General features: G+C 41.8%; 1 protein-coding gene across 5 annotated transcripts in view; it reads right to left on the reverse strand.

The window, feature by feature from the left end:
• mid2 (midline 2) overlaps window positions 1-22103 on the reverse strand; it is a 190487-nt gene that overhangs the window by 15883 nt on the left and 152501 nt on the right. For all 5 annotated transcript variants that reach the window (XM_078412436.1, XM_078412438.1, XM_078412439.1 and 2 more), the window contains exons 4-8: window positions 19287-19394; window positions 17132-17280; window positions 11392-11519; window positions 9317-9460; window positions 148-309 (exon numbers count right to left, since the gene is read on the reverse strand). In XM_078412436.1, the coding sequence (XP_078268562.1) occupies window positions 148-309; window positions 9317-9460; window positions 11392-11519; window positions 17132-17280; window positions 19287-19394 (691 nt within the window). The remainder of the gene's footprint in view (window positions 1-147; window positions 310-9316; window positions 9461-11391; window positions 11520-17131; window positions 17281-19286; window positions 19395-22103) is intronic.

Below are 22103 nucleotides of genomic sequence, written 5' to 3' on the forward strand. Positions count from 1 at the left end.
TTTTATTACGAAACCCAACTATTGCTCCAGTTAACTAGAAGGAAAATGCCAGCCGCAATATCCCATTGCTGACTGAGGATGGCAGAAGGGTAAGGTTTTAACAATTTTAACGTAAAATTTGTCAATAAATCATAAGGGAATACTTACTATTGGTTTTCAGTCGAGCGGGTTCACTGATGCGACTGCCTGCCTGGTTGATTGCCTTCACCACAAAGATATATCTGGTTCCGGTCTGAAGTCCATGCACTGTGTAATGGTTTTGCTTGATATTAGGGACAATCATCCAGCTATCAACAGAATTGTACAAACCTGCAATGCGAAGAGTTGTGACTGAATAAGATGATGAACATAAACTGAATTCATAGCATATTTGGCCATTGCTTATTTAACAGCAAAACAAAGCATTTCTTTGGAGATGAAGTGAGCACATGTTACTCCATGTTACTCCATAAACTGTGATATGACAGGCCTTTACTGGAATCATATCCAGAGGACTTGCCGGCACGACCAACGGTAGTTTCCGAACATCATTCTAATATTTTGTAGGGTTTAAAAAGCAAAAATGAAATAAGAGTAAGGGCGAGGGCAGACTCATTTACACTGCACCTTCTGGCAAATGTCAAAGCAGTGTGTTTGAGGTGCTTTTGAAAAGCAACTTGTGCACATTAGGATAGACACAAACTGCTGGAGTAACCTGGCGGGTCAGGCAGAATCTCTGGAGTAAAGGAATAGGTGATGTTTTGGGTCGAGACCCTTCCTCAGACTGAGAGTCAGGGGAGAGGTATGAAAAGGTGTAGAACAAAATCAGAGCCGATACCAATGGCCTAGGTAAGTGGAGCCCACAATGATCAGTTGTTGGATGTGGAAGAGGTGATAATGAAGGGATGCAAACAGTGAAATTAGCAGGGTGGGGGAGGGACGGAGAGAGAGTGAATGCAAAGGCTACTTGAAGTTAGAGAAATCACTATTCATACCGCTGGGTTGTAAGCTGCCCAATCGAAATATGAGGTGCTGTTTGTGCACATTGGACTCCAATGCAGAATCGTCAGATTATCTACTATCTGAGCATTAATTATTGGCCAAAGCATTAGCAGTGAGCTATGATATTCTAGTTATAGCCTAGAGATATTTTTATGGCCATCTGAGTACACAGATGGGACCTTGGCTTAACCATCTCTGAAAATTAGCACCTCTGACATGGAGGCAAATATATGTGGGGTAGATGTATCACTTCACTTTACAATGTTGTGAGGAATGTACTGCAAGTATTTTCTCTGGAAACTTCGCAGTGTTAAGGGGGTGTCACAAAATATTTAAGCCACCATCTTTCAACCAGGGCATTGTTTCCCCTTCGTAACATTCCTCTTTTAAATAAAGACCGATGAAAGCTGGAGTAAAGTTTCATGAGCAAGCCCAGTGCCTCACCTGGGCATTCATTAGTTTTTTTTCCATAAGCGACAAGTGTTCTTAAGTTTATATGTTGTAGGAGCAGAATTAGGCCATTCGGCCCATCAAGTCTACTCCACCATTCAATCATGGCTGATCAATCTTTCTCTCTCAACCCCATTCTCCTGCCTTCTCCCCATAATCCAAGACACCCATACTAATCAAGAATCTGTCAATCTCTGTCTTTAAAATATCCATTGGCTTGACCTCCACAGCCGTCTGTGGCAATGAATTCCACAGATTCACCAATGAAGAAATACCTCCTCATCCTTCTTTTGGAACGTCCCTTTGTTCTGAAGCCATGGACCCCGGTCTTAGACTCCCATTAGTGGAAACATCCCTTCCACATCTGTGTTGGTTTGTTATTCTGCCAATTAAGTAATCACTGCTGTCCTACTTCTGCATTCCAGATGTGCTCAGTAGGGTGTTGATGGATTGTGAATGGGTGCCCACCAGATCTTACAGACCCAACTTCCCAAAAGCTCTTATGAACAACTGCAGCTTTCCAAGTGTGGACCCAAGTTAATAACTAATTCAAAAGAGTGCAAATCAAACCTGGAACCCCATGGCCTGCATAGCTGTGCTGCAAATCAGCCACTGGGGGATTCCTGGCAGGAGGTTTTTAGTCAGTTAGTTCAAACGGAAATGAATTACTCTGCTTGGTTCACAGAGGGAGTGATTAATTGCCTTATTATTCAGTTCGATTAGTAAATGACTGGTAATCAATTGGGTCCGCTGGGAACCAACCAGGTGAACAGCGGAGGTAGTGCTTAAATTTAAATATCTGTTCAGGTAGCTCCTGAAACAGGTCTGATATGTTTGCTAATGATTTGAATAATGTAATTCAGAAATAATGGGACTGAATCACATTATTGAAGGTGGTAATTTGCTTCAATCATCCTTTTAGAAGAGAAAAGGAGGGATGTAATGCTGAAGCTATAAAGGGCACTGATCTGACTGCATTTGGAGTATTGTGAGCAGTTTTAGGAGTCTCAGGACGGATGAGCTGGCATTGGAAGGGGTCCAGAGGAGGTTGACGAGAATGATACCAGGGATGATTATGTTAGCGTTTGATGTTGACAACTCTGGGCTTGTTAGAAGGATGAGGCACGGTGGCGCAGCGGTAGAGTTGCTGCCTTACAGCGAATGCAGCGCTGAAGACTCAGATTCGATCCTGACTACGGGCGCCGTCTGTACGTTCTCCCCGTGACCTGTGTGGGTTTTCTCCGAGATCTTCGGTTTCCTCCCACACTCCAAAGACGTACAGATATGTAGGTTAATTGGCTGGGCAAATGTGAAAAAATTGTCCCTAGTGGGTGTAGGATAGTGTTAGTGTGCGGGGATCGCTGGGCGGCGCGGACCCGGTGGGCCGAAGGGCCTGTTTCTGCGCTGTATCTCTAAATCTATATCTAAAATCTAAAAAAAATAGGGGAGTTCATTGAAACTTACCAAATATTGAATGGCCTGGAAGGAGTGGATGTGGAGAGGATATTTCCACTAGTGGGGAAGTCTAGGACCATTGGGCACAGCCTCAGAATAAAAGGACATTCCTTTAGAATGGAGATGAAGAGGAATGTCTTTAGCCAGATGGTGGTGAATCTGTGGAATTCATTGTCACAGATGGAGGTGGAGACCAAGTCTTTGGATATTTTTAAAGTGGAGATTGAAAGGTTCTTGATTTGCAAGGGTGCTGCTAAAGGTTATCGGGAGAAGGTAAGAGAATGGGTTTGAGAGGGAAATATAGTTCAGTTATAGGAAAGATTTGCAGATGCTGGTTTAAATCAAAGGTGGACACAAAATGCTGGAGTAACTCAACAGGACAGGCAGCATCTCTGGAGAGAAGGAATGGGTGACGTTTCGGGTCGAGACCCTTCCGACATGTTCAGATAGTTCAGTCATAATTTATTAGACTCAATGGGCCAAATGGCCTAATTCTGTGCCTGTGTCCTATGAACATGATAAATATTAAGAACAAAACAATTTATTGACCTTAAGATATTTAATTTTAGTAATTATTTGCAAAATATTTATTTAGAAAAAGGAATAGACAGGAAAATGTCTCCGATTATTTTGATCCATAATTGTTAGAATATTTCTAGATTTGTTTCTTATATCGAGTGAGCGCCCACTATCTACGGTCTTCATAATCTCCTTCTACGTTGAGTCTCCCAGCAGCTCCTGAGCTATAGGTTCTCACCTTCCAGAACATTTTCCTTCCGAAGGTAGAATAGTAAATCCACCTTAATAGATTCAAGCACCCTAACAATCTGATGCTGCTCTATTCTAATGCTTTACCTGTGGATAGGCAAGTAGGAACTTCTATGCTTTGGAGAGATTAGTTTAGTTTAGTTTAGAGATACAGCGCAGAAACAGGCCCCTCGACCCACTCAATCTGTGGCAACCAGCAGTCCCCACACACTAACACTATTCTGCACACACTAGGAACAATTTACAATTTTACCCAGCTAATTTTACCCCTTCAAACCAGTACTTTTTTGGAGTATGGGAGGAAACCGGAGCTCCCGGGGAAAACCCTTGCAGGTCAAGGGGAGAACGTACAAACTCCATACAGAAAGCACCGATACCGGATCGAACGCCAGTCTCTTTGGCGTTGTATGGCAGCAACTCTACCGCTGCGCCACCGTGCCGCGGCCAATAGGAGATAATCTGGTTGGTCCCAAAGATCCATAAAATGCAATATATTCTATGTTGTACATTAGCTAAACGTCATCATCTCCCTCATATATCTATTTGAAGATCATATAATATTGTTTCACAAGAATTAAAACTAGTTTCCATTGAAATTTAGCAGATCATGGCCGCTTCTTCACCAATATTTGTACTGGTTTACAAACAGGAGGTGTTTTGTTAAATCAATATTTAAACATAATTTTTTATCATGATTTTGTTTTTTGTTCATCCCAGTAACATTCAATGAATATATGGTGGAAAAGAGATTTACCAGATTAATGCTTGGGATGAAGATATTTCCCTATCAAGACAGGATAGACCGGTTGGGTCAGTATGCTGAGAAGAACGAAGGTGATGTTACTGAAACATATAAGATTATAAGGGGCCATGACAGAATCAATGTTGAGATGGTTTCACCACTGGGAGAATCTTGAATGAAGCACATAGTTTCAAGAGAAGGGGATGGTCATTTCAAATCAAGATATGTAGAAATTCCTTCTCACAAATGTGGGCATCTCTGGAATTCTCTGTTGCAGATCAAAGTAGTTAAAGTGGAAATTGATATTTTTGAAAGACTGGATCGTTAAAGGACTTGAGGAGTTGAGGCCAAGAGTTGATCAGGCAGGAGTTGAATGACGAGGCAGGACTGAGGGGCCAGATGGCTCACATTTTCTTGTGTTATTGTGTTTTCTTTCAGTTATAGTCCATACTTTAGTTATGCAAGGCAATTTACAGACTTGCAAAACTAGGTTCTGATCAACAAAATGACAGGCATTCACCTCAGCATTGGCTGGCATCCTGAAACAAGGTGTAGATGACAAGTACTTGCAAGTACTTGCATGACAAGGAGAGGAGGATAGTTTTAAGCTGACAGCATTTTGGCCCATGGGACAGCTTGTTACTGTTTCACAAGAACTTCAGCATTTTTCCACTGGAAGTGGAAGTTGTCACTATCTATCATGTCAGCTGGAAGACAGAACTGGACAGGGACCTGTCAGAACTAATCCATCTAACATTACCTTCCCTTGCGAGTTATACATTAACTTGATGCAGAGGAGTTTCTGAATGAGCTGATGAGTCTGAAACTTGCTGTTACCAACCATGTTTACTTATTTATCTATGAACCTTGAAGTGCTGAAAGATCTGTCCTTGTTCTATTTACATGTTGCTCTGATGCCATTGTTAACATATGTGGGGATCAGCATTCACGCATGAAGGGACAGCACCACCTTGCCAATCGCTTTTTAAATGCTGACAGGGCTCAATAGTAGAACGGATGTTACCTATGACTTATGCATGGATCAAAATCGTGTGAGGTTTAGCATGGAAACAGGCCCTTCGACTCACCGAGCCCCTCGCCGACCAATGATCATCCATACACTAGTTCTACAATGATCACCCATACACCAGCATCTGCAGTTCCTTCTTACACCCTTCCACCTCTACTTGTCCATCAAATGGCAGAAGAGTTGAACAGGTACTTCGGGTCTGTCTTCACTAAGGAAGACACAAACAATCGCCCAGATGTACTAGAGGACAGAGGATCTAGGGGGATAGAGGAACTGAAAGAAATTTGCATTAGGCGAGAAATAGTATTGGGTAGACTGATGGGACTGAAGGTTGATAAATCCCTAGGGCCTGATGGTCTGCATCCCAGGATACTCAGGGAGGTGGCTCTAGAAATAGTGGACGCATTGGTGGTCATTTTCCAATGTTCAATAGATTCGGGATCAGTTCCTGTGGATTGGACGATAGCTAATGTTATCCCACTTTTCAAGAAAGGAGCGAGAGAGAAAACGGCGAATTACAGACCAGTTAGCCTGACATCGGTGGTGGGGAAGATGCTGGAGTCAATTATTAAAGAGGTAATAACGGTGCATTTGGAAAGCAGTAAAAGGATAAGTCCAAGTCAGCATGGATTTATGAAAGGGAAATCATGCTTGACTAATCTATTGGAATTTTTTAAGGATGTGACAAGTAAAATGGATGAAGGGGAGCCAGTGGATGTAGTGTATCTAGACTTTCAGAAAGCCTTTGATAAGGTCCCACATGGGAGATTGGTGAGCAAAATTAGAGCACTTGGTATTGGGGGTAGGGTGTTGACATGGATAGAGAATTGGTTGGCAGACAGGAAGCAAAGAGTAGGAGTAAAGGGGTCCTTTTCAGAATGGCAAGCAGTGGCGAGTGGAGTGTTGCAAGGCTCGGTGTTGGGGCCGCAATTGTTTACCATATATATTAATGATTTGGGTGAAGGAATTAGAAGTAATATTAGCAAGTTTGCAGATGACACAAAGCTGGGTGGCAGTGCGAACTGTGAAGAGGATCTTAGGAGGTTGCAGGGTGACCTGGACAGGTTGAGTGAGTGGGCAGATGCGTGGCAGATGCAGTATAATATAGATAAATGTGAGGTTATCCACTTTGGCGGCAAAAGCAAGGAGGCAGATTATTATCTCAATGGTGTCAGGTTAGGTAAGGGGGAAGTGCAGTGAGACCTGGGTGTCCTTGTACACCAGTCACTGAAAGTTGGCGTGCAGGTACAGCAGGCAGTGAAGAAAGCTAATGGCATGTTGGCCTTCATAACGAGAGGATTTCAGTATAGGAGTAAAGAGGTTCTTCTGCAGTTTTATAGGGCCCTGGTAAGACCACATCTGGAGTATTGTGTCCAGTTTTGGTCTCCTAATTTGAGGAAGGACATTCTTGTAATTGAGGCAGGGCAGCGTAGGTTCACAAGATTGATCCCTGGGATGGCGGGACTGTCATATGAGGAAAGATTGAAAAGACTAGGCTTGTATTCACTGGAGTTTAGAAGGATGAGGGGATCTTATAGAGACATATAAATGTATAAAAGGACTTGACAAGCTAGATGCAGGAAAAATGTTCCCAATGTTGGGGGAGTCCAGAACCAGGGGCCACCGTCTTAGAATAAAGGGGAGGCCATTTAAAATTGAGGTGAGAAGGAACTTTTTCACTCAGAGAGTTGTGAATTTGTGGAATTCTCTGCCACAGAGGGCAGTGGAGGCCAAATCACTGGATGAATTTAAGAGGGAGTTAGATAGAGCTCTGGGGGCTGGTGGAATCAAGGGATATGGGTACAGGTTACTGATTGTGGATGATCAGCCATGATCACAATGGATGGCGGTGCTGGCTCGAAGGGCTGAATGGCCTCCTCCTGCACCTATTTTCTATGTTTCTATCAGGGAATGTAATGCAAGTGTTTTCATTTGACAAGTGTGGCAATAGACTCTCATTTAATACAAGTGTGAGCAATGGACAGGCTCTGCTGCGGGAACACTCTGAAGAGGGCGGCACGGTGGCACAGCGGTAGAGTTGCTGCCTTACAGCGAATGCAGCGCCGGAGACTCAGGTTCGATCCTGACTACGGGCGCCGTCTGTACAGAGTTTGTACGTTCTCCCCATGACCTGCGTGTGTTTTCTCCGAGATCTTCGGTTTCCTCCCACACTCCAAAGACGTACAGGTGTGTAGGTTAATTGACTGGGTAAATGTAAAAATTGTCCCTAGTGTGTGTAGGATAGTGTTAATGTGCGGGGATCGCTGGGCGGCACGGACTCGGTGGGCCGACGGGCCTGTTTCCACGCTGTATCTCTAAATCTAAATCTAAAAATACCAGGAAGAAGCCCGAGGTAAAGGTCAAAGCTGTGAACATTTTGTCTGAAACATACTGCAATGGCAGCAAGGGCAGGAAGTTTCTGATTATGATATAGGAGGCAAAATAATCATGGCAAGTCATCACGCATGACAGTGTGTCAGAATTCCAGGTATGATCTAGTCTAAAATATTTTTGAGGGAATAAGCATTCCAGCTTTGTGTAGCTATAGCTCTACCCTTTAACCACAATGTAAAATGCAAGACTTGAAGAAAAATACAAATGGACAGAAATCTCTTAAGACATCACAACATCCCACACTCACTATGATGCTTTGAATTTGTCCATGGAGTTAAGAAAAACAGGAACATGTCTTGAATCAAAACATCTCTTGAGAGAGGCCATGGATTACTTTAAAAATAAAAAAAATGGCAGGCTCCGGAATTGCACAGTACATAGTTTGTGTGGGATCAGAAACAGTAAAATAGAGCTAAGGTGAAAATAACAAAATTGTAAATCACATATTGCTTATAATTTTCCCTGCAGTGACCTCTTAAGATATCTCAAATCTCCATGCAAAATTCTACATAATAACAACTCTCCAGTGATTAGAATAATGCTCACTTCATAAAATTACTAAAGATAGCTCTCCAGTATTTTACAACTGTTAAGTATTCTGGAAAGTTTAATTGTAATTCAGCATAGGACATCAAAGATGTACAAGACTAGGCACTAAAAAGCAATTTCACAATAGGAGTGATTTATGCTGAGAACTGATGTGTAAGAATTGTATTAACTTGGGTTTTAACAATTATATTGTGAAATAGATTAGCTTGTATATTCTTGTTTGATAGAGGTTTTAAGGAAAATTCATATGACAGGTCACATTGACTGCCTGATGAACCAGACTTTGCAGGAAAATGCTGTCATTTTCCCATGGAAAACATTTCCTTGCACAAATGTCACCAAATTCATGATACCCAGGTGAATCTGAAGGCCTGAAGTGGCTGGCTGATTTTCACTTGGAATTTCTCAATTGTGCTTTTGACATTGGAGTTGGCAGCACAAGATGAAGTTGTGATGGTTTCCCAGCATCAATACCAGAGAACCTGCAGCAAGGCAGGCCATCCATTTGAATGGAGAGGAGTGGTAGTGCGGGGAACAGTTTCAGTTGAGTTTATTGTTACATGCACCGAGGTACAGTGAAAAGCTTTTTTGTTGCGTGCTAACCAGTCAGCAGAAAGACAATACATGATGCAGTGTAAACATTTGATATATGTGCTTAATTAAATGTTAATAATTGTGTGATTTTCAGATGTTTGCTTCTAAATGGGAGGTGTGTGGTTCACACTGCATTAGATTTATCTGTTGCTTCATGCAACATGTCTTTCATGACCACCAATAATCCATCGCTTATAAACACAAACCTCCTCCTTTGATGTTAGTCATCTACATGCAAGGCCCTGTCCCCACATCAGCCTTCACCATTGTAGAATGGACTGGCACTGCAGATTCTCTGGTGTCAATATAAAAATGTTTGTTTACGATGCTTGTTTCATTTTTTGTGAACTCACTGATAAAGTTTGCTTGTCCTGTGAAGATTGTATACTGAAGCTCATAGGAGAGGACGCTGAATTCATCTTCAGAAGTCCAATGAACAGTAACAGTATCGTGCGATGCTGTGCAAAGCTCTTCACGAATGCTTGGAGGATTTGGGGCTGCAATGAGAAAATGGGAGTGGCAGTTTTAATGGAAAACTCTCAACAAAGCAAAAAATTAAACACATTGGTATTGTGCATGGTAGGTTGCAAAGGTGCAGTGGGGAGGAAAACTTAGTGATCAACAATACTGAAGGGCCTGAGAGCCTAAGCAGACCAAAACAGAAAGGAAATTGCCATGGAGCCATGGTCTTATTCAAAAGATGCTGGTTGATTGAGAGTAGTGTTTCTTAGAACAGTACAGCACAAGAACATGCCCTTTGGCCCTTAATGTCTGTGCCAAACATGATACCAAGACCAACTCTGATCTGCCTTCACATAACCCATATCCCTCCATTCCCTGCATAACCATCTGCCTATCTAAAAATCTATTGTGTCTGCCATCATGTCTGCCTCCACTATCGTGTCTGCCTCCACCACCACCCCGGCAGCATGCTCTAGGCACTTACCACCCTATGTGTAAAATAACCTTGCCCACATATCTCCTTCGAACTTTGCGTCTTCCATTTTAAAGCTATGTCCACTAATATTTGATTTTTTTCCATCCCGGGAAAAAGGTTCTGACTGTCTATCCTATCTATGCCCCTCTCATAATATTTTATCTTTTGACAATTATAGGCTTTATGACAGATCGGATGAGGCTGATTTATGTCCCCTCTCGAACAAGACCTCCTGTGTAAATTTGTACTCCTGTGATCTATCACCTGTCACTGTATATTTGTGTCGCTTAATTACTCACATTAAAGCAGTTATTTTCACATTTAGTTTACTGCCCCACAAAATTGATGAAGCCCATTACCGCACTTTTCTCTCCCCTCCAGAGACCTAGAAAATTGATGGAAGGGTAATGCATATTTATCACCATAAAGGGTTCTTCTCCACTAATCCCTTGTCACATTTCTATCAGCCTCCTGGAGAAACAGCTGAAGTCACCCATTGAGCATTTGTGGAATTTGAAAGGTGATTAAGGCTGCGGTGTAAACTTCTGAACACTTTGCTAGCGTCCACTGTAGAAATATGAATCTGTCACCTCTCCCTTGAAGTGGAATTTCAGCAGGCTTAGCAAATGATTGGTATTCAAAAGGGGACCCTGTTTACACTAGTTCTCAGCCCTGGAGTGAAAATAAACCATTTACATCCCATTTCACCTGGAGGCTCAGAGGGAATTATAATTGTATAGGAGTGCATTAATGACAGAGTGATGTTGTGCCTAGATGGTATCAGTTTGTTAGCAGCAGTATTTAACATAACATCAAGGCTCGTTGACATTAATGCTTCAGATTGAGTCCTGCATATCATTTCTGCAATGCTTTCCTACCAGGTCAAAGCAAGCTGTAGACAATATAAGATTCATTGTACAATTGCAACTCAACTCACAGTCTTCACACTGGTGATGCCTGTTCTCCTGTATCAAACTTAAGTATCTTTTACATTATTAAGTCTTTTGTGGTGACTATACTGATGAAGGATTTGATCTATCCGTAAAGCCATCCAATGGCTTAGGAGAGCGGGATTTGCAAGAACAGAGGTTTTACGCAGGATTTCAGGAATTTTAAGAGTGAATGCCTAAAGGAAGGAGCACAGTGACCAAGCTTGACAAAGAAGTTTGTAGAACAAGCAGCCATCCACCATGACATGAGGCGTGGTTGCATATATCCAAGCTGATTTATGTTATTTGGGTGCGATTGAATGGAACCATGCAAGCTTTTGTAAAAGATGATGAAGGATACTGAAGTGCTCAGGTAATTATTTGGAGCATGTTGTACATGACAAGGACAAATCTCATTGATGTACAATGCTACTGTGTCATTCTCTCTCAATCAGGTGGAGTCAGTGGAAGATGGATATTTTCAATATGTTAGTAATATACTAATTGGTAATAGACCACAAAGTAAAGTTTTGTCAATGTTTTGTTCTTTTAATAACATTACCTGTAAGATAGTCAAGACTTTCGAGTAATTTTTTCTCTCTCGTAAAATCCAGGGTAAAATGTTCAAAGGCTTCATTCAAATTAATATCTGGGATCAGAACTTGAGACGATGCCGTTGCCATGGCAACCCTACAGAATAACACACAAAATATGATGAAGAATTATAATATGAAAAGCACCACTTACAAATCACGATTTTTTTTGAGATGCTTAAGACTGCAGAGGATGGAATCTGAAGCAAGTCTGAAGAATAGTCCCGACTTGAAACATTGTCCATCCATTTCTCTCCACAGATGTTTGACTTGCTGAGTTCCTCCTGCACTTTGGTTTTTGTACAGTATAACATTGTTCCTCCAGCACCTCATATTTTGCAAGGGTAGTTTACACCCCAGCGGTATGAACATTGACTTATCTAACTTCAAATAGCCCTTGCTTTCCCTCTCTATCTCCTCCCCCTTCCCAGTTCTCCCACCAGCCCTACTGTCCCCGACTACATTCTATCTTTGTCCCGCCCACTCCCCTGACATCAGTAAATTCCTTCTCTCCAGAGATGCTGCCTGTCCCGCTGAGTTACTCCAGCATTTTGTGTCTACCTTCAATTTAAACCAGCATCTGCAGTTTTTTGCTACACATAACATTTTTTGGGCCTGTTCTTTTTGTCCTTCTCACAATAATGAGAAAACTAACCAACAGCAATGCACTTTGAACTGGTGACATTTTTATTTGCTATTTTTCCATCTCTTGTGGACATTGACTTATTTTGGAAAACAGCAGTATCAAACTTGTACCACCTACAAGACCTATGTGGGAATTAATTAGCACAGCAAGACACTGTCTCTGTGAATCTGAAATATTGGCAGACACCATTTTCAATGGGACAGATCTTATAATGGAGCACCAGTACTTGTGTTTCTCTGAGGAAGTCATAATGTTCACATTGAGGTTTATAAAATATTTATAATCCCATACATAATAATCCCATACATTCTTGTTTATCCCATGATAAACCAGAAACTAGAAGCAGAGTAGAAATTAACACTAGTGTGATGAAAAGCTACTTTATTGTAAAATGTTTTGAATAAATGCACAGGCAAAAGGCAAAATAACCCAATTACACACTAGATACTGTAATTGGTGCATTGCATACTGGAGGTATTAAATTCAATCATTTGAAGTCCTTCCCTTGCACTAGACAACTTTTTTTGTTACAGAATATGGCATAAAATCATCAGCTGCGGTATAATTCCCTCCAATAAGGAATTTAATCAGCATTGAGTGCTGAGAATGCAAGTATATTTGGAGATCTTTGAAGTCAATTCTCCTGAGCTGCTTACATGCATAAGCAATAGAAAAATCCAGTTTACTCTGTGTTCAGTGAAGCTCTGTGCTCTAGGCATTATCACTGCTGCAGCACATAGCACAATCCCTAAGTTATTGAGCTGCTGTCTACTTAATTTAGTCAAATAGGGAAGATAGGGATGTCGCTGGAGCTTCTGGGAGCTACACCTGCAAGAACTGTGTCCAGGTGCAGCTCCTGAATGAACGTGTGGTGGAGGTGGAGAGGCAGTTGGATGACCTCAGGGCCATCTGGGAATGCGAGAGTTTCCTCGACAGGACCTATTGTGAGGCTGTCACGCCAAGGGTCCAGGTCGAGCGAAGGTGGGAGACTGTTTCAGGGGGGAGTGGATGTGGACTACAGGAGACCCCAGTGGCTGTGCCTATTGCAAATAGGTATACCCTCTTGGGAACTGTCGGGGCAGAAGACGTTTCCAGTCCGAGTGGCGGACCTGTTGGCAAGGATACTCGACAGGGGAGACCGAAGTCAGGAAGAGCCGTAGTGGTGGGTGACTCCATCGTCCGAGGGACGGACAGAAGATTCTGTGGCAGCAGGAGGGACTTGAGGATGGTCTGTTGCCTCCCTGGTGCCAGGGTTCAGCACATCATGGACCGGCTTCAGAAAATCCTAGTGAGGGAAGGCGATCAACCTGAAGTCGTTGTGCACGTGGGCACGAATGACGTCGGGCGGAAGAGGAAGGAGGTATTACAGCAGGAGTTTAGAGAGTTAGGAAAAAGACTGAGAAGTAGGACGTTGAAGGTGGTTATCTCTGGACTGCTACCGGTACCTCGTGCTGGTGAGGCCAGGAACAGAGAGATAGAGGGTATGAATTTATGGCTGAGGGGCTGGTGCAGAGAGCAGAGATTTAGATTTCTGGACCACTGGGATCTCTTCTGGGCTAGGGGTGACTTGTACAAAAGGGACGGGTTACATCTTAACAGCAGGGGGACAAACATTCTGGCAGGCAGGTTTGCTAGTGCGACACCTGTGATTTAAACTAAGTAGTGGGGGGGAGGGGTTAACAAATTGTGAATATGAAGATGAGGTTAAAGGGAATACAGGAGATATTGCAGAAGACTCTCGGAAGAATGGGAACCGAAGTTCTAGAGGGGAAAAGAGATTAAGGGCAGGGCCATTTGTGACCGATGTGAGAGGGGAGGTAAATACAGAAGTTAAAGTGTTGTACTTAAATGCGCGTAGTATAAAAAATAAAGTGGATGAGCTTGAGGCTCAGTTAGTCATGGGCAAGTATGATGTTGTAGGGATCACTGAGACATGGCTACAAGAGGACCAGGGCTGGGAACTGAATATTCAGGGGTACACAACGTATAGAAAAGACAGACAGGTGGGCAGAGGGGGTGGGGTTGCTCTGCTGGTAAGGAATGATATTCATTCCCTTGCAAGGGGTGACATAGAATCAGGAGATGTTGAATCAGTATGGATAGAAATTAGGAATTGTAAGGGTAAAAAGACCCTAATGGGAGTTATCTATAGGCCCCCAAACAATAGCCTCGACATAGGGTGCAAGTTGAATCAGGAGATAAAATTGGCGTGTCACAAATGTAATGCTACGGTGGTTATGGGAGATTTCAACATGCAGGTAGACTGGGAAAATCAGGTTGGAAATGGACCCCAGGAAAGAGAGTTTGTAGAGTGCCTTCGAGATGGATTCTTAGAACAGCTTGTACTGGAGCCTACCAGGGAGAAGGCAATTCTGGATTTAGTGTTGTGTAATGATCCTGATCTGATAAGGGGACTAGAGGTAAAAGAGCCATTAGGAGGCAGTGATCACAACATGATAAGTTTTACTCTGCAAATGGAAAGGCAGAAGGGAAAATCTGAAGTGTCAGTATTACAGTATAGCAAAGGGGATTACAGAGGCATGAGGCAGGAGCTGGCCAAAATTGACTGGAAGGAGGCCCTAGCAGGGAAGACGGTAGAACAGCAATGGCAGGTATTCCTGGGAATAATGCAGAGGTTGCAGGATCAATTTATCCCAAAGAGAGTGGTGAAGGTGTGGAATTCTCTGCCTCAGAGGGCAGTGGAGGCCAGTTCGTTGAATGCTTTCAAGAGAGAGCTGGATAGAGCTCTTAAGGATAGCGGAGTGAGGGGGTATGGGGAGAAGGCAGGAACGGGGTACTGATTGAGAGGGATCAGCCATGATCGCATTGAATGGCGGTGCTGGCTCGAAGGGCTGAATGGCCTACTCCTGCACCCATTGTCTATTGTCTATTGTCTAAATATGGACTGTTCAACTTTCTCGGGAAAAAACAAAGATTCACATTTTTAAATGGGCATTTCGACTGCTGATTCTATTAAGGATATCTTCAACTCTTGGAACGGTCCACTATAAACATTCTTTACTGCAGTTGGTATTGATACTGCAGTACACTTGATGTGGAGTGCCTTGTAATGCAATACATTTCTATAACCATTTTACCTTGCAGTTTAATGTGTGGGGTTTATTGATGACTCGATGGAGAATGCTGCTATCATAGTACAAGTGAGTTCTGTGTTTTTCATCAAAGTAATCTCACTCCCAATGATAGGACCCACTATTTCTCTGGGCTGTGCCACTGGTATTAAAAATTAAGACTAATGCTAGTGATACCTCTCCTGAAATTGCTCAACTTAGCTTTATTTAGAGATACAGCATAGAAACAGGCCCTTCGGCCCACCGTCCACACCGACCACGATCACCCGTACTATCCTACACATTAGGGGCAATTTATAGAAGCCAATTAACATGCAAACCTGGATGTCTTTGGGATGTGAGAGGAAAATAGAGAACCCGGAGAAAACCCACGTGGTCACAGGAAAAGCGTATAAACCCTGTACACATAGCACCCATGGTCATGATCAAACCTCGGTCTCTGGCACTGTAAGCCAGATACTCGACTGCTACACCACCTTGCCTGGCTTTGTGGTAAGGATCATTGAAATCCCAATATTGAACCTCTGTTACCTTCCCTGTGTAATTTGAGTATTTTGAGGTAGTCACTCCCCAAAACTAAATGTGAACTTTAAATGGTGATAAGATTTAGTGGTAAGTTTCAGTGCCAAGGCTTAGGTAATGAGAAAGATTACATGCGTGATCACGCCACTCCGCCACCTTTAACTCTTGATCTAAATATTGCAGTTTTGACAATGTTCAGAAAAGGCAAACCGTATTCAAAAAAGACAACACCTTGGGTTGCATGCACTCTCCTAGTTTTTCAAAAAGAGAAGAATCAGCTGAAGAATTATATTATTGGCCCCCTGACACTTGTGAAACAAAATCTCAACCAGTGGGAAGGAATGAACAAAAAATAAAGGGATCATTGATAAACTTGTTATAATAGCATGGCATTTACTTTTGCTGTAGAAGAATTATTGATTATGTTGCTGTTCATGTTCTCTCATCTGTTAAATGCTTATCTTTCCAAATATAATAATCATCAGTTGATTATTATGAAGTCCCAAAAAGGTTACTTCAGATTCTGAATTCCATTCCACATTCCATTCTGCAACCTTCTGCAGAATCATGAGTTAGTTTATATTGTCATTAATTGAGTTCTTCAAGATCAATCTTGTTTGGAATTCTACCAACAGCTCACTGGCTCTACATTGCTAAGTAGGGATCTAAGCCAAATGTAGTCACTGCCTGAGGATCGGATCAATCTTTGACCTGAGCAGAATAAACTGGCCTAATTTGGGATCGGATTATAAATGTTGTGATCGACACCGACACTCTTCAGCTGAAGTAGGTAAATTCTGAGCAAGGGTTTCTTCTGAATATATTTAGTTGATTTGGGGAAAGTTAGTGCAACGTTAAGATTCCATGTTAATGCACCCCAAGGAGAATTTAGCCTACTGATACTCTCTATTTAAGCTGATACTTAAGTGGATATGTGGGTCACATATTGGTGATCCTTGTGTATCTGTAATCTAGCTATCCAATCTTCAGGAAAGGAAATGGGAAAACTAGTGAGATAAATTATCCTTTGTACTAACTATGGAGAGTTGCTTTTTCTTGTTTACTATTTTCACTCCATCTTACATCGGTGAAGGGCTGCGCAGCGGCGCAGAGGTAGAGTTGCTGCCTTACAGCGCCAGAGACCCGGGTTCAATCCTGCCTACGGATGCTGTCTGTATGGAGTTTGTACATTCTTCCCTTGAATGCCTGGGTTTTCTCCGGGTGCTCCTGTTTCCTCCCACACTCCAAAGACGCACAGGTTTGTAGGTTAATTGATTTTGGTAAAAAATAAATGTAAATTATCCCTAGAGTGTAGGATTGTGCTCGTGTACGGGTATCGCTGGCGGCGTGGACACGGTGGGCCGAAGGGCCTGTTTACACGCTGTACCTCTAAACAAACCTAAACTAAACATGAACTACATCCAATGTTTCCAGTAAAGTCCGGCTCACCTTTCTGTTACATTTTTTGCTGTTTGCAAGAAACGCGCATGATCGTTTTCCTTGAGGCTTTGTTCCGCTTGACTGATGAGAGACCCTGACCGCTCCAAGCACTGCCGGCAGTTTGCTATTTGCTGTGCTAGTTTTCTCAACTTCATAACCTTGAAGGGGATCAGATAGAAGGAAAATAAATACAAGGTTTAAAAGTCAAACAGACTGAGTCATTCATCAAGACAAATAACCTGCTTCTGAAGAAGCCACACAGCGCTGTATTCATATTCTGATTGCTTATGTTGAAAGTCCATTTGTCATAAAACCACAGAAGCATGAATTCAAATTCTGCATGTTCAAATTTTGTAGTAATTAAAATGTTTGGATTGGAAATCAATGGGTCATTGAAAGTTCTGTCTGATGATTGAAATGGGAAATAAAAAATCATGGGTTCTACCATAGATCAAATAATACATTAGGTTAAAAGTCAGTACAATTAGTCTTGATGTTTCTACACTTGGAAGAGGTGTTTTAAAGGAATTCTGTCAGAATTGACATTTCTAAGTAGTGTATATTACGACCCCCCCTACTTCTGTCAATCCATTTGTCAGCAATCTCTCTGGATTTCATATGAAAACAAAAGCTTTGGAAGTTAAGCAGTGCTAGCAAAGAACGAGCAATTTTGGAGGAAAAAAATAATCTAGTGGATTATCCTCCAGAATAATTTTACAAATAATCGGTAGGATTAATTTCCTATAATAAAGAATTGCAATTAAAAAGGACTAAGCAGCTGACCTAGCCACAGAATGACACGGACTGCTGAACAACCCCATGGAAAGTTATGATCTTATTGTCTGAGTTCACTGCAGTGACAAACTTCAAATCTAATAGTTCTTAAATTATTGTCTTTTCGGGGTGTGTCAGCAGTGGTTAATGTTCTTCAGTGATTGATTCTTGGGCTCAGGGGAATGGTTCAGCAAGTCAAATGTTCATTTTAAACACTATTGTTGAAGCAATTGCTTCAGTGTTGCATTAAACAACCCCTTCACTATGGGATAACTATTGATTATTGTAGAAATGAAAACTGCAGTTCAGCATGTTAAATTCCTACTGGTAGTTTGAAATCTGTACACTCGAGACTGGAATAAACCAAGATCACATGTTCCAATAGTTAGTTCAGTAGAAAGATGCCAATTAGGTTTTGGTGTTTGGAAACAGAAAATTATATCCTTATATTTCAAATACACAGTGGGCACAATGGTTGCTGGAAGAGCTGCTGCTTAAAACCTCCAGTGACCCAATTCAGTTCTGCCTGAGTGGGGTTTGCACGCGACCTTGTGGGCTTCCACTTGGTGCTCCGGTTTCGTTCCATAATTCAAAGATGTGGACGGGTAGATTAATTAGCCATGTAAATTGTTGCTCATGTGTAGGTGAGCAAGACAATCTGGGTTAATTGATGAGGGAATACGTGAGAATAAAATGGCATTGCTGTAGGATCAGTGGAAATGGATGCTTGAGGTTTGGCGTGGACTCAATGGGTTAAATGAACTGTTTCTATGCTGTTTGTAACTTCCGATTAAAGAAATGCTGCCAAGCCCAGGATGATGGTGGAATTGTAAGTCACTGCTCACATCCTTAAAAATAATGATGTCCATCCTATCTCTATCAGTAGGGAAGTTAAAAACCTCCCTCAATGTGTGGATGCAATAAAAGTGCCAGATTTGATCCCTACTCTATGCTAAATTAACCGTGGATCCATACCCAAAATATTTAATGATAGCTTAAAACTCAGAAGATTAGTTAGGTCAGGAAATTTGGTTTAATGGATATAACTTTGGAGTAAGAACTAACAATTGTTTACATAGAAATAGTGGAATAGATATGTGACAAGGTCGTAATTTTGATGCGTAGCTTTCTTAATAACGATGTATGAGGAGGCCTGTCATTCAACAGTTATTCTAAAAGTTTGGAGTAAAGAACAAAGCCAAAATTCTTTCTTGCACACTTCAGCCGAATGCTCAAATTTATCCCGAGTAGATTTTGCACCACTTGCTACACGGAAACCATGTGCTGATTTGAAGCATGTTGTTTTCAACCGCAGAAATAAATAGCCTGAATACTAATAGCTTGATCTTTGGCACATTTATTTGGGCTATTTACACAGACAAAAGCTTACCTTTCCTTCTTTTATTTTCACTGCAATGATCTGCTTCCTTTGTCTGATAATGTCCACCAGCTCATCACATTCCTCTTTCAGTTTGTTCTCTTGTATTGCGGTGTTTACCTGTCAATGGATATCAATAAAACTCTTATCTTCCATTCTCACAGAAATCATTGACTTTCCATCTGATATTTCCAGCCTTGTTTCAAGCTTAGAGGTAACATGGAAGTAGATCAATAACCACTGCTATATCTATTACTCAGCATTGACGTTATTCTTTACATATTGTCTGCGTATTGTTCCTTTTTTTTAATGATGAAACATCAGCACTTCTCTGTATGTAATTCAGCTCCATTACTACCTGGAGCACAGTACCCACTTACAATCCATCCCTAAGCTGGTTTAAATATCCGTTTCTGTACAATGATTATGAAACTTTGCTACCATTTTTTGGTAACATCTCTCAAGTCTGTGGCTGCCACCACATGGAAGATCAAGGGCAGAAAGTGTAACAGGATATCATTTTTCTCCTTAAAGCCAAAATTAAAATGGTTACTTGAAAACTGAGCCAAAATCAGGGAAGCTCCTGGCAAAGTCCGCTGCAAATTTAGCTTTCACCACACACTATGACGTGGAGCAAGATGACTCATTACAACCTTGTTAATGACCATCATTAATAGGAATAAAGCCTGAATGAATGAAAAAAAAAAGCTAGGGCTAGGTAGCATTCGTACTGAACAGCTCTGCGCAGAAAGCATAACATTCCTTGAGTGGGAAACAAAAGTCTGGAGCATTCAATGGGTCAGGCAGCATCTGTGGAGGGAATGGACAGATGACATTCCAGAAAATGAGGTGGAGGTGGGAAATGTATGGCAGGTGATAGGTAGATGTAGATGAGAAGGGCAAATGGCAGATGGGTCACAGAGGCCAGAAGTGAAGGAGCAGGGTGTTTAAGATAGTGGGAGAAATGCATGCACATTGGGGTGGATGTGGGAGCAAGGGAAAGAGGGCGGTGGGGGAAGGAGGGTATTATTTGAAATTGAATAATTCAATGTTCCCAACATTGGGTTCCAAGCAGAATATGGGGTGCTGTTGCTCCACTTTGCATGTGGCCTCACTCTGGCGATAGAGGTCAAAGACTGAATTCTCCAATTTCAAGTAATAGCCATCCCCATCCCTACTCCTTCTCAACAAACCCAACTTTCTCCTCCTCCATATACTAATTTCCCATCTCCAAGTCCCATTTTTCCCTTAATCCCCCCTATTCCCCTCTCCCTAGCCTCTCTCCCCTAATCATCCCCTTCCATCCAAATTCCTTCCACCGGCTTTACATTTTACACCTCATCTTCTTCCCTTGTCTGATTGAATTGTTTCTCCCCTCAACAGTATCCACCTCTTACTTGCCAGATTTTGCCCCACTCAAACCTCTCTTTTGCCAGCTTTCTCACCCCAACTCCATCAGTCTGAAAAAGGGTCCCAGCCCAAAGCATCGTCTGACATTCCCTCTACAGACGCTGCCCGACCCGTTTAAGTTCCTTCAGCCTTTTGTTTTTTGCTCAAGATTCCAGCATCGACAGTTCCTTGTGTCTGCATAAAATTCCTTAACTTGGCCCTTACTTCTTCTGGTGAATACTGTACAAGCATTGAGTTCAGTTGTAGCATACAGTAAATAAAAATATGTGTTATATCTTTCCACTGTATCAATGGGACAATAAATAATTCCCTATTATACCTATTATACCCATTCTGCACCCCAAGGGAGAGAGATTTAGGGATGTAAATTGTGCCACTCGTGTGCTGCAACAATATATATACTAGGCATTGGATGTATACTATTAAAATCTATCGCAAGTAACATCCTAATTAGAAATCTACCAGAGAAGAAAAAATGTTCTAACTTTACATATAAATTGATTTTTACCTCCAGAATTCAATGAATTTGCAACAATCCCACAAGCTAACTATTAAGTGCCTTGTGTACTGACTTGCATTGGACAAATGATTTTATTACCAAATTGGCCAATTCATCACCTGCAGCAATCTTGCAATAACCTCTGAATCTCACCTGTCTATATTTTAAGTGCCAAGATGCTAGTATGTAGCCAAGTTGAATAGTTGCTAGTGGCCATAAATTCATGGAGAAGCTGTCACAATGTACTGCAGGGGTCATGGTGAATCTAGGCAACTTGGCATAGCAACGTTTATATGGAATCTAGTGGAGTACTAACTTACAGATCATTCATTAAAATCCTGTTGTGGTGAAATAGAATCTAATAATTTTCTTGTGGTTTGCATTGGACAGGTGATCACAAATTCCAGTCATATAATGCAATCCACAACATCGCCGCCTTCTTTACATTAAACAAAACATTGATGCTCTGTATCAGTTCTAAATGTCTCGCTACTCCTGAGAATCCAGAGGAGATACTGCTTCATTACTCCATAGTTGTCCTGTCATTGTCTTTCTGAAAAGAGAATTCCTCTTTTTGGACCTCAAACACTAACTCCCAGCCTAACCTTAGACATGTAACTGACCACATGGTTTTCACTACCATAATCCCAAATCTGCCCCAAGGTAGTCCCACCAGTTGAGATAATGCTTCCTCCTTCAAGAACTCCTGCCAGAACAAGAGACTATGGCAGCAAACTCATGCTTTACAAGTGACTTTGGGCTATCACCTATTTTAAGTACAATACTCAAGCACAGATCAGGGTTCCTGGTTATTATACGCATCCCTCTTTGAATTAACAGCACTAATTGAGCACACATTTTCATGTAATGAAACATTTCTAGGACTCAACATGTATTTATTTTCACCCAGGCCATAATCT

This window comes from Rhinoraja longicauda, chromosome 15 (genome assembly GCF_053455715.1).
Source record: "Rhinoraja longicauda isolate Sanriku21f chromosome 15, sRhiLon1.1, whole genome shotgun sequence".
NCBI lineage: Eukaryota > Metazoa > Chordata > Chondrichthyes > Rajiformes > Arhynchobatidae > Rhinoraja > Rhinoraja longicauda.